The 17503-nt window shown below is 40.3% G+C and overlaps 1 protein-coding gene across 2 annotated transcripts in view; it reads right to left on the bottom strand.

Moving 5' to 3' along the window:
• Positions 1-17503, bottom strand: part of prkd3 (protein kinase D3) — a 44832-nt gene that overhangs the window by 6510 nt on the left and 20819 nt on the right. For both annotated transcript variants that reach the window (XM_059353758.1, XM_059353760.1), the window contains exons 3-11: positions 13390-13528; positions 9286-9417; positions 7815-7972; positions 6717-6909; positions 6553-6630; positions 6276-6462; positions 4683-4806; positions 4383-4460; positions 577-853 (exon numbers count right to left, since the gene is read on the bottom strand). In XM_059353758.1, coding sequence (XP_059209741.1) covers positions 577-853; positions 4383-4460; positions 4683-4806; positions 6276-6462; positions 6553-6630; positions 6717-6909; positions 7815-7972; positions 9286-9417; positions 13390-13528 — 1366 coding nt within the window. The remainder of the gene's footprint in view (positions 1-576; positions 854-4382; positions 4461-4682; positions 4807-6275; positions 6463-6552; positions 6631-6716; positions 6910-7814; positions 7973-9285; positions 9418-13389; positions 13529-17503) is intronic.

Here is a 17503-nt window from a genome sequence, read left to right as displayed (position 1 = left end):
CAGGGAAAGCCCTCGGTGGTTTTCTGACCACTTTAGCCAACATGTTGCAAAGAGCTTTCTATCTGAGCAAACCTCAAACTTCTCAATACACATAATCAAGGAAAGGAAGACTTTTCGTTTGTTTGTTGCAGCATTAGAAGTTACCCACTAAGTTTCATGCTTAGTTGGGAAAAACCCTGTAATATTACAAATTATGACTGACTGGGGGAATGCTTGTCTGATACAAGGCAACATTCCTCACTGATTTGTATTTAAAATCAATTCAAACCTATTATAAACTGAGTTTTGCAAGCCAAACATTTAGGTAAGGATATTCCCCATCCCGTAGAGGACTAAAAGAACTAAAAATGTTCAATAAAACACAAGTATTTTGTTTTTTCACTAGAATACTGAGCAGTTTTTATCACCTTTTGACTTTCCGGTGTCTAATTTAATACAATTAGTTGTCTGAATTCCCCAAAACATCACCTTTTAGAGAAAACTATATGTAGCATGTTCATTCTATTTCAATTTTCTCCCCATTTCTTCCTCAAAATAAACATTTTTAGCATAATAAAGATGTGGCAGTCTACTTACTATGATCTTTGCCCTGGCCAGCAGCACTGGCCACACTGGGCTGAGGGGTGACGGGCATCAGGGCCTGTTTGATGGCCTTCTCCCAGCCCTGAGCCACGTCCATGCCGACTCCCGAGGCAGCCAGAGCGGGGCTGTGGTAGTGACTGCAGTTGTTCTCCCCTACATAGTAGACCATGGTGGCTGTGATGATCTCAAAGCAGTGCGGGTTGCTGCCCTGGGCCAGATTACTGTAGTCTCTGGTCTGTTCCACCTGGAGGATCTCTGACAGAGGGATTTCCTGGGGGAGGAGTGAGGGACACAGATTACAGTCAGAAACAATAACAGACTAAACCAAAAGTATTATTTTCTGCATCTTGAATAAATAGCATTTTATTCATTTTTCTTTCTCAATATTATTAATCTTGCACAAAGTTTTGTCTGCACCTGAGGCATAAACAATCTTTTTGCATAAAAAAACACAGTGTAAAAGAGCCCAACAGGAGATGCCCACAGCATCTCTACATCAGCACCAACATGTATTACATAAGTCATGTTACAGATGGAGGAAAGTTATGAGAGGAAAAAAAAAGAAAAATATACAGAGAATTGGAAAATTTTATTAATTTTTTTTTTTTAAATGCATGAAAAAAATATGAAAAATAAATAAATAAATTTAAAAATACTAAAAATTGTTTGCTTTCTTTATACCAGTTTCCTTCTAATTTAAAAAAAAAATAATATCAATTTTGTAAAAGTAGATGCCACTTTTTAAAAAGTGATTTTAAAATAAAATACAACAGGAAAAAATCAGGCAGAAAGCAGAAAAAACTGTAAAATGACGCAATGCACCACTTAAACCATAACATTACAGAAACAATAACACAGGTAGTAACACTCACACACTCCAAAAGTCTCCTCACTCGTTGGCTGTAATCACAGTGTTGATTTTATAGTCCCAGCACTAACTTTCCCCTTTACTCTTCTCTCTCTCTTATGAGCACATAGAGAAAGGACAGTTGAGCACACTTTAAAAGTCCCCCCTTCCCCTTCAAACTGACTGTCAAATCAAAGAGAGGAGGGAGGGTCAGGAATTAAAAAACACAGAGAAGTTCCAGCCAATGGGGGCACACAGAGGCACACGCTGTCCCCTCCGCGTGGCTCACCACAGAGTATCAGATGAAGTGCTTGTGGTTAGCGGGGCCGGGTCACGTGAGCGGGCCCTGCGGCGGCTGAAGTGCTCTGGTTCCCTGATTACAAGGCAGGGCCAGCCAGAGGCCCCATCTGAGCACGAGCCGCTGGCGCTACCGCTAGCCACGGAGAAGAAAGACGCGGCGACTACCGTTCCTCCACAAGGGGAAGTGTGTTAGCGGGGGTGTGTGTGTGTGTGTGTGTGTGTGACAGGACTCAATCTGGCAGAGACAGAGAGAAGCCCCCTCACCCCATAAAAGGTTCTTCAGAGAAAGCCACAAGTACAGGGGTCTCGTCTTCAAACGGGGCGCAGTTATGGCTTCCAAATGGTGAAAATGGCTGCCATGCCTGGCAAGCAAGCCACCACGCGACCACCACTAATCAGATTGGAGGTATAAAGAGAGGAGGAGAGGAGAGGGGAGGACAGTGGCCACACACTGATGAGCAGCAGGCTAGGAACTTCAGAGAAATGAGAGGAAAATGCCGAGGACAGACGGCTTCCCGGATGCACACTGAGCATATGGAGAACCTGTGGTTTCGGAGAAGAAACCCCTGAAAGAACATTTCTCTGCTGTACGTGCAGGAAATCATCTAACATTATCTATCATTGGATAAAACCCTGAAGCAGCAGGCATGGAACAAAGACCAAACTTTGAGGCATTTGCTTGCAGCTAGCCTTCAATTAGCCTCCTGAAGGTCTATCTGAGTGCCAAGTTGATCATAAAGAACCACATAAAGCTGCCAGCGAACACACCCTGAGGAGTCGGGCCCTGCTGAGGTTTCCTCTCCAAGGCTTTAGTGGCAGGGGGATACAGGGTGTGACAGAATAATTGGGAGAGAAGGGTGCAGGATTTTTTTGTTTCACAAACAGCATCAGAGGGAGACGTGACAACTGCAGACACAGCTGCGCATAAAACCACCTGTTTGACACACAAAGTGAACGAGCCAACTCTCACTCTGAAAACCCTGCTGCTTCCTACACACGCCATCCCACTGCAACACAAGTCTGACCACAGCTCAAAGACGTGTCAAAGTCTCAAAACACACAAAGCGACATGAACAATAAAATGATTACACCCCCCACCCTGCACGCACACACACACACACACACAAACACACACACACAAACACACAGAGCCACCAATAGACATGTGGAAGTCTTTACCTTGCAGGCTGTAGTTCCCTCCCTCGGTCCTCAGTGTGTAATTACTGTGCTATTAAGCCCCTGCGGCAGTGTAATGACTGGCTACGGTGCTGGCACTGAGCGGGGAAGTGTCACACACTCTCCACAACTGATTTTACATATCGGAATTACAGTGTTTCGCTTGCAGCCACCACTTTGGAATGGACCAAAAAAAAAAGAAAACTTCAATTTACAACCCAACAGGCCTCTTGTGGGAAGCGATACACAAACAAATTTCCGCTTATTTTTGTTTGTATTTGTTCCTACTTGCACCAGTGTTGTCTTATTTTTGCTCTTCTCTTATGCAAGAGAACATTTTACGAGTGGTCGAGAGCACTTCTTACTAAAACAAGAAAAAAAAAACTAATTTTAAAGTCTTTTACAGTCAAATTGTTTGTCCAACATAAGGAAATAGGGCTACACAATTTTGGGGAAAAACATGGATATGGATGAATATGGATATTTAATATACCGATTATTCTGACATTGCAATATTGGATTGCATCAATGTTTTCATTTTCACTGGAAAAAAGTAAATAAGTTGTCTAAAATGTAAAATAAATAAATAAAATAAAAAATATTCAAAAGAAAACTATATAACGACAGTATATTTACACTTTTAGGTTTTTGTAAATATACACATACAGATTATTGCATTCATTATTAATTTATTATATTGTGTTTTAGTTGATTTTCCTGTAACGCCAGTACTGGGACTCTGCTGAAGGTCTTGTTCTTACAACCTTTTTTGGTGGCATTTCATAAAGTTTTTGGTAAGAGCAGATTTGGATGGTTAAGAACCTTTTGTGTATCTAAAAATTACAAGAAAAAATAAGAATAATGCATGAAACTCATTGTCTGGTTTGGAGAACTGGAGAAACCAAAAATTTGGAGAAACCGCTTTAAATAATTATTATGCATGAAACTTTTGATTGAAAAATTTTGATTGTCTTGTCAAAACCCCTTCAAATGTCCCATTCAATCTGATACACTACAGCTAGACACATCGAGACTTCACACAGGGAAGAAGAGACCAGGCTGCAGGGTGAAAACCACAGGGGAAATTTCAGCGGGCCGAAGTGACCTCAGCGTAGTTTACAGTTGCAACTTGACAGCCCTCAGGCTGAGTCACTCGGCTACCACTTGTTAGATTGTATTTGCATACCTCTCACATGTGTGACAGACAGCGTTCTAACATGGATATGAAAATGGATCGCTCCTAATGACTTCAACATAACCACTTTTATAAGAAAGTAGAGTAATGGTATATTTTGCAATACTATGGAGCTGTAATAGGGACTTTTATAGATATTATTCACCACTGACTCAACATTAAATCAATTTGCAATGAGCTGCTCCATTTTCTGACAGTTTAATAAATGCTTCTGTGTGTTTGATGTGGAGGGAAAGACATAATTTTCCAAGAACAAGGCAGGGATGATAGTTTTATGCTTACTTTGTAGAACTTGGCGCCGGTGTCGTTCTGGAAGAGACTCAGACTCTTGCTGTCCAGCCTCCAGTAATGTCTCTTCCGCTGTTCAACGGGCGGAAAAGGAGCACCGAGTTAGAACAAACGACACGAACACGCATCACCCGTCATTATTACAGTACTACAGTAAAAATTTAGTTTCATGAGGAAAATACCTTCTGTGCTGAATTCAACACATGTGAACAGCTTTGGAGAAGCATACAGGCTAAGCACAGCCCATTTCAGACTGGGCTCCTTTGTTGGGCTTTTTGGGGTTATCAGTCTTACCAGGTTGTCCCTGCTCGTATAGTGAACCATCCAGCCCTCCTTCACCACAGTGGAGCTCCGCCTCTTGGTGTGTTTGATGGACTGGACCACCCGCATCAGAGGGATGTTGCTGCTAGTGGAGGGGCTAAACACACACGCACAGAAAATGAAGTTTTCATGAATCAATATGGCAATTACTCACTTTTTTAGAGCTAAATATATTGGAACAGTAACAGATTACATTTAATTGACCTGTAGCCGGCTCATGGAACCTTTTATATTTGCTTTTCTACCCACTCAGTGTCTGGTAGGTCTTTCCTGACAGAAATCCTGCAGAGGAAGTAATGCATTTTATATTTACAGCAGCAGCAACACTTCTGGAAACATAAAACGCATGCTGCCGGTGTTAAATAAACACAGGAATTGGGCGGTTAGACCTGGTGGTTTAAAACATAACCGCAAAGTCCCCGGTTTGAGTCTGGCTTGTGACCTTTGTCTTCTCCTTCTCCCTTTTCCTCACTTTTTCTATCACTCTCTACCACTGCTCAATAAAGTCACAATGTAAAATATATACATTGTGGGAAAAGCCTGAATAAAGAGAAACATATGTAATGCAGATGCTTTCATGCACCAGGGCTCACTGTATTGTTTAGTTAGGATGAAAATTAAAATTTAATCTTCAAACTATTTAGGGATATCTGTGATTAATTCTGATGATAGATGTAATTTTGTTACATCTGGCAATATTAGTATTTCTCTCTTCCTGCAGTGTCATGCAAAAGATATCTCGATCTTAATGAGATTACCAAATTAATTAAAGGTTATATATATATATATATATATACACGTGGGAATATGTTGTGGAGGAATGGTGTCCATTCCTCCAATAGAGTTCCCCAGACTTGACAAGGAGCACTGAAGCTGCTCTGGAGGCTCCAGGTGGCCTGAATCCATGATACTACACTTCATGTTGGGTTTTCCTTTAAACACCTGTTGATCGTAGCAAACTGAAGACTTTTTGCTTATATAGAAATACTGACATGATATTTTGTGAACCATATTGGTGATCAGACGTCCCGCCGGTGTTCTAAAGGACTTGGTGTATTGATGATATATTCTGAAGGGGTTTGTGACCATTTTTATCCATCCAATGAAATGTGTTGAGCAAAAAGTATCAACCCAAAAAATGCTGCAACAACTTATGGGACATGGAAATGGACTTTAGAAAGCCATACATTAGTGTTGTAAACACTTATACACCTGAATAGGGTTAATTAGATTTATGAAGTCATTTTTATTGGAGATTTATAATGAGAACAACTTGACACAGAGTGCTGAGCTGCAAATTAATCTTCAGGTTTCCTGCTTTCAGATGATGTACACCACTTCTTCTTGTTGACCTGCTATCTCCCCCTAAAAATCCACTGCCCACAACTCTGAATTCTCTATAAAGGGGGTGGATTGCTAAAGGGGTTGATAAAATAGCCAACAAAGTAAACAGTGCCGCCTACTTTTAATCAACAGAAAATCAACAATGGTACATTACCAGCCATAAAATGTGACACTGAAGGGAGGAACCATAAATCAATATCTGGATAACCTCTATCCTTATACCTAATAGTCTTGATGGGCTCTTCGTCCTTCTCTCTGTCCAATAAGGGAGAATCCATGTCGAACATCCTCTCGTCTGGGGTGGAGGGTTCCTCCGGGTCGTCCAGTATTCTGCTGCCATCCATGTCGCCACTGTCCACCTCCATAGTGTCCATGGTAGTGTCGGAGTCCGGCCCGGGGCTGGCTGGCTCTACAAATGAACATTAAATACGCAAATGTTTGAAAATTGCAAATATTAGATACATACCATTGAGATTGTGAACTTGGATGTTGAACTTACCTCCATTGAAGTCCACCTCCCCCAAACAGTCTCTCGGTACCTTTGAAGCACATCGCTTATGGCAGTTGAATCTGCAATCTGTAATAAAGGATTAAAAAAAACTTCAACAAAATGTTTGAAAAGATAACCACAATGTGTTTGAAACTCGTCATTTATAGTCGTACCTTTACACTGCATGCCCTGGCGGAACAGGCCCTTGAGCAGACGCTTGCAGTACTGACAGATCGTGGGCCGAGTATAGGTGTGGATGGCAAAGGTGTGCGGCACCTTAACTCGTCCCAGCACCATCTTCTCCATCCAGATAGGCCTGCCGCTCCAGGACAGGATCCGCTTCCCCGCCTCCTGATGGGTCCTCTGCTGCGGGGTTTGGATAGATGGGGGAGGAGAAAAAAAAAACAGAAGACAGAAGGATGTTGGAAAGAATCAAAAACCATATGCAGGAAGGATGTGAAGGGAGAAATAAAGGAACAACAGCCTCAAAGGGAGTATGTGAGTGATAGGGAAAGACAGAGTGAATAATGACATGGCAGTAGAAGAAGAGAAAGGCATCAGTGGAAAAAGGAAAAAGAAATCCCTCATAGTGAGCTAGAATGACTCTGCATAGTTAACACGATCCCAGTGGTTGAAAAACGGTTATTAGATTTGTCGTGTTTTACCACATGAGCATTTAGTTTTGATTTTATATGAATAAATCAAGCAATCTGGAAGCTTCTGACAGAAATGGGAAGGAAGCTTTCTTCATCTTCATAAATGTGCAGATACATAAACTTGGACTTTTAACGTTATTAGCATAATTACATTTCCCTATGACCTTTTCGTGGGGACACAGACAAGAGGGGAATATTCCAGTGCCGGCTTATGCAAAAACTGTTTCATAAGACCTCGCTGAGGATCACTCCACAGAGCTCTGAGCAGCTCAATTCAATTTTCTGCATCAGTGGTATTCTACAACAGGGCCCAGGAGATTCACCCATGGAAAAGAGCCAAATTTGATAAGTTTAGACACGTTTAACAGTTGAGACAAAGCTTGTGAGCAGCATGCGGATTGACTGACTCACATTCTTGGCCGGATCACCTGGCTCCCAGTCTGATTTAGGATGATGTCTAAACTCCAGCCAGCTCATTTTATGTGTGAGGATAATAAAAATCATTTCCCCTTTATTCAGAGGATAAGCAGATACTGATGTCTTTCCAACTTTTTACAGCTCTCAGGTTTTTTTCCCCCCTCGTATGCATTTAAGCAACCACCAATCAGAACTCACCTCGTCCAGGACGACCACAGCATTTTCAGCAGGTGGCGGCCGGGGGACGGAGAGCGACGGTCCGGGCAGTGAGACATTGGACAACCGCCTCTTCCTGACACCAGTACAGTTATTTGGGATCTTAAAGGCGCAGCGCTTGTGATAGTTCAGCCCACATCCTTAAAACAAAAACAGAAATGACATCAGACACAAACACTACAGCACATCAATATGTGAGGTTAAAATGGGGGTAAACATATTTTTATTCAGCAAATCAGCCACATGATGGCCCCACTCATGGTCTGAAAAGTGTTGAAAACATCAAAAACTAATGACTATGAATGTTTCACTGGTAAATAAATCAACAACATTAATTGAAATCATAGTCACAGCCAACTTCAAATGCAGGCTAATGACATGAAAATGAAAAACATAACTCAAATCTGATCTAATTTGGACACAAAATGAAAGGCCACCGTCATCAACCATAATTTCACTGAAATGTTAAGCATTCCACTGGCTGCACTGCCAAACCTTTCTTGTTTGCTTGTATGTCTTTCTGATACATTGTTGAGGTCAGAGATGTGGTGTGTTTGTGTGTGTGTATATACAGTAGGAAAAAGGCTGTATTGTCTCCCTTGGAGTTGGTTATTAGCTCAGAGACTCTGCAAAGACACAGCAGGATTCTGTAGTAATCAACAAGGTGTTTTTGCAGTTTGTTTTGGCATTAATCCAGACGTACATTATATAAAACACAGAGAACACATCTTTGTAGCGATGTGTCTTTTACAAGACAAAAACTCTACACCAACTGGTAAATACAGTATTGGCTTAAAGGGACAGCTCAACCTAAAATCAAAAATATTTTTCCTGAATTCTCATCTAATGTATCCCACAGTTTTCTTTCTTTCCCACTTCCAACATGAAACTGCTTACAACCAGGTCTGTGGATTACCAGGTCACTTCTGGAAAGTGATGTTGTTGAGTTTTTTAAATGTATTTATTTTTGCTACTCTATTTTTTTAATCAAAGAAGGCAAATATCTTTATGGGCGATATCTCCAACACTCTGCAACCCACACCTAAACAATTAAGATAAATAACACTACAAGTAATATGAAAAAATATATTTTTGATTTGGGGGTGTACAGTCCCTTTAAGAAAAATTACACAAGCACATACAAACAAGAATGGTTTGAAAGTATCCAGGGCCCCTTTTTAAATTATCTTAGGGACAAAGATTTTATAAGCTGGAAGAGTCTGAGTCAATTTCATATAAACTATTTATTTATTGAATTATCAGAAAACATGCTGCATCTATATGAAATTAACTATTGCCCAGACCTATGTGTATGTTTTTAATATTATACTGGATAATTAAAGTCTGCAAACATAACATGTTTTTTTATATAAAACGTAGAAAACCTAATGAACAAGGGTGTGTGTGTGTGTGTGTGTGTGTGTGTCTCTCTCTCTCTCTCTCTCTCTCTAACCTTCACATTTGAGTCCCTGCCGGACGAGACCCCACAGCATCTCCCCGCAGTAATCGCAGAAGGTGGGGGCCTTGTATGAGTGGACATAAAGGGCATGGGGTCGGATCTGGAAGTCTTCAACTGTGGCTTGAGCTAGAAACAATAGACAAAAAGTATAACTAAAAGTCAGTGAAGGGAAAACTAATCTGTAGGAAAAAAAGTTTATAAACAAAAGAAGAAGAATCGCAATAAAACAAATGATGAAAAAAGATGACAGAAATCTAAAATACAAGAAGAGAGCAACCATTCATCACATACATCTGGAAACTATATCACACATTTTTTTCATTTAAAACCAATATTGAAGGAAATACACAGTCTCACTCTATGTGTGGATGTAAATGAGAAAAAGCAATCTAACAGAGCTGAGCTTCCTGCAAGTGTTGTGTCTGAATCTCTACAGTAGAGGGCGCCACATCTGCAAAGACACTTTCAGTTTCATCATGCCATGTAGGCTATGACAGAGACAGGGCACACCCATGAGACACCAGAAAAATGCAGAATGATCCCATTATATCAGTACATCTTTGTTATTTAGAACATAATATCAAAACCAACAGAGCTGTGGACACGTCCCTCATCTAGTCTCTCTCTTATTTTTCCTCCATGTCTCCACTGTTTTGAGTCAAACAGACACACTGAGCTCATTGTTGGAAGCGAGCGTTGGTTAATCATGGATGTGAATCATCAAAGATGTGAAGATGAGTAAGATATGGTGCTGACTGCTGCCAAATCCGGAGGATTCAGAACTTTGCAATAGCAGCTAGTTCCTGTGCAATCATTTATATGTGTGCAGTGACTGACGAGGGAATAGTTAATCTTTATACTCAGGTTAGGCAGCGAAACCTGTGTGGTGATGACGGTGATGTCATACTGTGTGTGTGTGTGTGTGTGTGTGTTTGAGGTGATTCAACCAAACACATTAGCTGTTGGACGACTGAGGACACACTCAGCTGTTGTGACTGTGATGAGATGCAGACTTGAACAACAAACATGACATGTGGCCAGTGAGGAAAAAAAAACACTTCCTTTGTTAAGAATCTGCTCCGTATAAAGAAAAAGAGAGAACATCCTTTGAGCGAGAAATCAATTTAAGATTTAGAGCAGAAAAAAAACCTTTAGATGTCACAGAAATCCTCACGGGCAATAAAAAGCCAGTCACACTGAATCAATCTGATCTGATAATTTGACAAAAGAATGCAACATTTAGACAGGCAGGACAGGTCAAAGGTCAACACAAATAAAGACACAAACTTCATTTTTAATTCTATTCCTGGGATGACTGCTTCAATTGATCTGATATACTCATACCCAGTGGTGGAATGTAACTAAGTACACTTACTCAAGTACTGTACTTAAGTTCAATTTAGAGGTACATTTTATGTAACTTTATACTTCTACTTCACTACATTTTGAGGCAAATATTGTACTTTTTACTCCACCACATTCAGCTGACATCTTTAGTTACTTTTCAGGTCATGAAAACATGATAAATTTAAAGTGATGAGCCATTTCTTTTTAAATTAAACCACATAACAGTACATAAATTAGTTAAAATGAGCTGATTTATACAAAAATGTAAATGCTTACATAATGCAATCAATACAAATAATGAAATTATATATATAGAATATATATAACAAGCTGAGTGGGGCCATTCTGCATAACACAACTTTTACTTTTGATACTTTACTTTAGGAACTTTTGAATGCAGGACTTCTACTTGTAGAGTAATTTCACAGTGTGGTATCAGTACTTTAACTGCTCATATCTATGCACATCATCAATATAGGACACATTTTTTCTCCATTTCAGAGAAAAGGGATGGCTGCTGGGGTGATTTTCGCAGTTTGGGTTTAATTTAAAAGAGAAGAAAGAACTCAAGCAGGTCACATGTCATGGGGCAAACATAGCTCCCTGGCACAGACACATGAAAGGCAGCATTCATGAGCTTTTTCACACACGTCTGCAAAACAACTGGCCGCTTCTTAGCAGCCGCGGCGTTATGTAATGCTCGTCGTGCTAATTAGCATCAAACAACACCAAACACAAACTCGACACGTTGTTTTTCGCAGCACTTCTCACGAGCTGAGAGGCTTACATGAATGCGCTATCTGTTTGCTTTGAGGCGCAGAGTTTTCCATTTGGAGGCCACAAGTTTCCATCTGACAAAAACAAGTTTGCCATATTTATGGCAAACAGAAGGTATTGTTAAATATCAATTTCACACTGTCTACAGTGGTGAATAAGGAGCTTGTGAAAGTGGGTGGGAAGTTAAGGGAGTGAAAAACAGAACAAAGGGACAATCGGTCAGGCCAAACCTCAAGCCCCATGGGCCCGAGATGGCCTGCGCAGTGTCCGCTGAGTCCAGGGCCGCCACGCACATCAGAGCGTGTTTACACTCCGCGGGTCTACTACAATCACTTACTGCAGGAAAAACAAACCCTCTTCTTTGAGCCCATGGCCAAGAAAAAGCCACTTCTGCCTCCCTCTCTCAGCGAGAGAGATATTCAGGCTGTCTCTCTCCCACAGCCGCGGAATCCAACAACAGGTTGGTTAGGGGAAAACTGAACGGAAGATGACAGGAGACAAATTGCGGGGCGGAAAAAAAAGGGCTCATATTTTCTCTGAACCAAATGAAGGGCTTGGGAAACGTGAATCTCTCAGCTTGTGTTTCTCAAACAGAGATCAAGTGTCTGACATGCAAAGCCCCTCTCGTGAAGAAGGCCAAGTTTATTGAGTGTTAGACGAAGTAAAAAAAACAGCATGAGTTGCATGTGTAGCAAATCTGAGATCTTCTATGACGGTTTTCATCAGGTATATCTCTCAGGCTATAAATTGTCGAGCTCCACTGCTGGAGCTTACACCTGCAGACGGATTTGTTGAGGTAGGAGGGATTAGAATGAGAGAAAGCGAGGAGGGAAAGAGAGCAACAAAGACTGACACAAAAGAGAGCATAAGACAAACACAGACAGTGAGAAACAAAAAGAAGGAAGTTCTCCAGTCTTTAGTCTACATTCCTCAGCCCTGATGCCTGAAGTATCCTCAGATCCTGAACCTATACAATCATCCCCAGTCTAAATCCCTGCAAACAATACTCTCAGCCCCGGAGAGAAGGGGGAGATATTCAGCACAGGTGGTGTCAGGTGCTTCCCAGTGGAGACAGATGGAGCAGGAGAACAGATTAGAGCAGAACAGATACTTCTAAGCCGTTTGTTGGTCTCAGCGCTGCGCAGGAAGCTGATTCATTCATCGCAGGATATGACAGAGAAAAACCAAACACCTGCGTAGCCGTTAGAAAAGGTGGGCAATCTGATGGAAACTTTGATGAAGTAGAAAGAAAAGGAATCTATTTATTTAACAAAATAAAAAGCGGTTGAAGCGTCGGGTCATTCACTTGACGCGATCGAATTGCACAACAATAATATTTAATTTGGACAGCAGAGTTTCAGTGAGAGCAGAGGAGTCTGACCCACTGATGTGCCCTTGAACAAGACACTGCAGGCTGTGTTTACTGGAAGGTGTGTCAACTATGACTAGGCACAAAAAATGGAAAACATGAAGCTTCCTCTAGTTTATTAGTTTTAGACCATTGTTTGGACTTTAAAACCCTTGGTTTGTACTGCTTGGTAGAATTTTATGTCCTTTTGATTCTGTTTTTGAAGTCTCAGTAAGGAAGTCTCTATGGGACATTACAATACCCAGGTCACACATGCTGAAAGTGTCCTTTTGGGTTTCTGTCCCATCATTCAAAATTAGTACTTTAAATGTTAGCAGCTGCTTTCAAACTACTGCTTTCAATATCTTCTTCTGACTCTGACACTAAGCTTTAATGATAAAAGGCGAAAAATTATTTGGATATCTCATTCGAATTTTCAAACCAATCAATTTTCGAGGTATAAACTCTTGACACTGGATGATTAAAACCCCTTGTTCAGTCTGTACCTTTGTATTTGCCAAAAGCAACACTTCAAAAGGTCTTTTGAGTCAATGTTATTTTTTCCTTCGCAAAGATGCTAAGTAGCAATTCATCCTTGTCGGCAACTTTGACTGCAGCCTACATACCAGAGAGCACCACCTCGATGAGGTCTCCTTCATGGATGTCCTCCGCCGAGGTCAGCCTCTGCAGGATGTTGTCGTCGTTTAGGTCGTGGCGGAACAGCAGGATCTTGTCGTACATGCCAAAGAAGCCGCACTCTGGGAACTGCAGAGAGGTGGAGAAACAGGGGAAGATATTAGTGAAGCTATAAGCCTGAGAAGCAGTGGTGGAATGGAACTAAGTACATTTACTCAAGTACTGTACTAATGTAACTTATACTTCTACTCCACTACATTTAGCTGACAGCTGTATGTTTTTTAGGTCATAATTAAACATGAAAAAAAAAGATGTACTTTTTTTTATAAATTAAGCACATAAAATGTGCACCGTAAAATGCTGCTTCCAAAAATGCATCTATACTAATAATCCAATAATATATTTAGCATATATAAAACAATCTGAGTGGGTTCATTCTGCATAACGAGCACTTTTACTTTTGATGCTTTAAGTACATTTTGATGCTGATTATGGCTGGGCGATATGGATCAAAAGTCATAGCCCGATATATATTTAGGCCGAATATCGATAAACGATACATATCCCAATATTTTTATTGCAAAGTGAGAGCAAATGTTCAGTCAAAGTCAAAATATGTCACATGTCGCAAGTAGTTTTATTGAAACCGTTTATTTAAGTGAATATAAATACTTTAAATACTTTATAACCAGGAGTTTTTCAAAGCTCCATAAAGTGCACATTTAAATAGAAAAATCTTAAATTAAATTAGCCTAATAAAATAGGCCAATCTTTTTCTGAAATAAATATATTTATGAGAAAAGAATAACAAATATTACAAAATTACTAAATATGACAAACCCTAGTAAGGGCTGCATTTATATATTAAAAAAAGGGGGGGGGGGGGGGGGGGGGGTAACTATATCGATATTTGCAATATGGTCTATTTCCATATCATATTCAAAAATATATCAATATATTTTTCATATTGATATATCTCCCAGCCCAACTGCTGATACTTTCGTACTTTTACTGAAGTAAGTTTTGAATGCAGGACTTTTACTTGTAGTGGAGTCATTTTACTTATTTTGATCTGAATACTTTTTCCACAACTGCTGATAAGTAATGACTGATGAGTTTCTGGATGCTAATGATTAATGCAGAAATGCATTAACCGCATTACTCAGACTTATATCACAATCTTCTGTAGTAAACCTTTTGTAAACATACACACACACACACACACACACACACACACACACACACACACACACACACTACATAATTTCCAGTGGCTTACATCACCATCAGTATCGGGACTGAAGTAATCTGAACCCTGTGGCTCAGGAGAGAGATCCTGCTCAGACCTTTCAGAGACACTATAAAGGAGGAGGGGAGGACCCAGCAGTGGAGGAGAAGACATTATTTAATAAGTGTACAAAATGAAAAATCATCTGGATTCCAGAAGTGCCAAGACCCAACTCTGCACTGTCATTTACAATGTCTGGGTCAAACTAAGACAAGCCAGGTCTGACCTGGAGGGACGTAAGGTCACATGATCGAGGAAGGGGGCGGAGAGGAGGGTGGGAGAGGGAGACGGGGAAGGAGGAGGAGGCAAACATCCTGAGAGGAGTAGAGGAGAATCAGCTCACAGGAAGTGCAGCGCCAGTCAATACTGAGTCACTTCCTGTACTGAGGGCAGCCCATAGCCTCTTAAAGAGTTATGTTCTTGACACAAGAAAAGGGCTAAAACCAAATTATATGAACAGAGTATATGCAAGTATCTGTGTGTATCCTTAAACTTGAAGCTTGCACAAAGAAGAATAGCAGCAATCCTATCCACAAAGCATCACTTTGCAAACTTGAAAGTGTAGAAAAGAGCCGATCAGCAGTAGATGGATGCTCAGAGTAGAGCTGGGTGAAATGGACCAAAAGTCATATTACGATATATTTAGGCTGTTAGGCTTTAGGCTATATTTAGGCTCGCAATATTTTTATCGCAAAGTGAGAGCAAATGTTCAGTCAAAGTCAAATATGACATGTCACAAGTAGTTTTATTGAAACTTTTTATTTAAGTGAACATAAATACTGTATGACAACAGGAGTACCTTTTTTTTTAAATCAAAGGTCCATAAAGTGCACATTTAAATAAAAAATATCTGAAATAAAAATAGCCTATGAAGTAAAATAGGCTAATCTTTTTCTGAAATAAATATATTTATATGAGAAAAGAATAACGAACATTACAAAATAACTAAATATGACAAACCCTAGTAAGGGCAGCATTTATATACTGTATAAAGAAAAATTTCCCCAATCGATATATCCAATATGGTCTAATTCCATGTCATATTTAAAATCATATCGATATATCTTTTATATCGATATATCGCCCAGCCCTAGCCAGAGCTGTCCTGAATGGTTTGTATCAAAGTGGGAATTGGGTCATTTTGCACCACGGCTTGAGACCAGTCTAAGTGCCAAGCAGGCGGGTACTAGAGGATCCACCAGCTGTTTCCCCCTGAACCAGGGTCACGAACAATGGGCCACACAGAACAATGCCACTGCGGCCCAGGAGCACCCGGGGGTTGGCAAAGCGTCTGGGCACGGGACACACAAGACACCTGGAGCATCCCAACTGCCAAGAAACACAGATACAGAGACAGCGAGACAGATTGATGGCTCAGGAAAACATGGGTGTATCAGATGACTCGTGTCAACAAAAGCCAGAAGAATAAGCCGTCCGAAGGCAAAAATTTTATTCTGCGCAGAAACTGGTGACTGCTGAGCCCTGCTCTGGTCTTTCAGGCAGCAGAGTGGACGGACAGAGACACACTCCAACAAAGGACCTGGCCCCCCTGCCCCCAAGCTACACTCTCATCTCCCATTGGAGGAGAACAAGTTCCCTTCAGGGATCAATAAAGTATAGCACCATAACATCACTTCTTGTACAGCAATACATTTTTCCCATGCTTAGTACAGCATTCATGAACTGTCTATAGGTTATGAATAATACAGCAATATTCCTCTGTGTACATGTTATGCAACAGCTGCAATGCACACAATGCAACATAAGGCATATTGGACCAATCAGTCAGTAATCTAGATATTGTTTCTGGAAAGATTCACTGCTGTTGAGCGTTCCAGATGTGATTCAGTTCACCCCCAATGTCTTGGTTTGAAGGTAGATAACTCACTGGCAGATACGTCAAAACCAAAACTATTCGCATTGCTATATTCTACTAAAGGTAAATTTGTTTTAATGTAATTTGGGTGAACCCTTTGAATAAACATTGCAATTTAATTTAAACTGAATGAGTGTTGAATTACTGCATCGTTTCCATCTCAAAATTACCCCAATGATTGCTGATGTGGTCATTTCTAAATGCAGGTACTGAGGTTGTGTGAGGTTAAGGCTTTCATATATTGTGTAAAATGCATACGCAACTGATTGCAGTGAATCATTTCTGATAAGAAACTTGCTGTCATCTCTAAGAGACATTGTGGTGGATAACCTGAAGACAGGACAGAACATAATGTTGTAGTTGTGACAGTAGACAATGCAAACTACTTGTTATGGAGAATGGACCCACTAAGATTGTTATATACAGTACTGTGCAAAAGTCAGAGGCAGATGTGTGAAAAAAATGCCTAGAAGAATTGATGTTGGTTTGAAGGTAAAGGGTGGTCACACCAAATATTGATTTGTTTTCTTCTGTTCACTCATTTTGCATTTTGTTAATTGACATAAAATATTAACATTTATTTTTGACTATTAAATATCAAATATTAAGACTTTTGCACAGTACTGTAGATGTTGCAGCAAATAAGCTAACAATTCTAAAACTTGGAGGTCCCCCAAGAGTATTGTCATCAATTCAGTTTCTGACCAAATGTTAAATATGGTGACAAACATGCCTTCTGTGTCTGAGTTATGGCATTGAATAACTGTAAGAAAAGTGTTTTTGAGGAATATTATGTCCTCGCAGTGAACTTGATCTTTGTCCTTTCTGTGTAAAAATATGTCATCACTTCATTATTTTTTCTATTAGACTTCATAGTGAAAAAATGTTATATTTCGCCCCGCCAAGGAGGTTGAGTTTTTGGTGTAATTTGTCTCCTTGC

The sequence above is a fragment of the Centropristis striata genome, chromosome 16 (assembly GCF_030273125.1).
Source record: "Centropristis striata isolate RG_2023a ecotype Rhode Island chromosome 16, C.striata_1.0, whole genome shotgun sequence".
Taxonomy (NCBI): domain Eukaryota; kingdom Metazoa; phylum Chordata; class Actinopteri; order Perciformes; family Serranidae; genus Centropristis; species Centropristis striata.
Note: the sequence above shows the minus strand (reverse complement) of the source record. Positions and strands in the feature narration are given on the sequence as shown.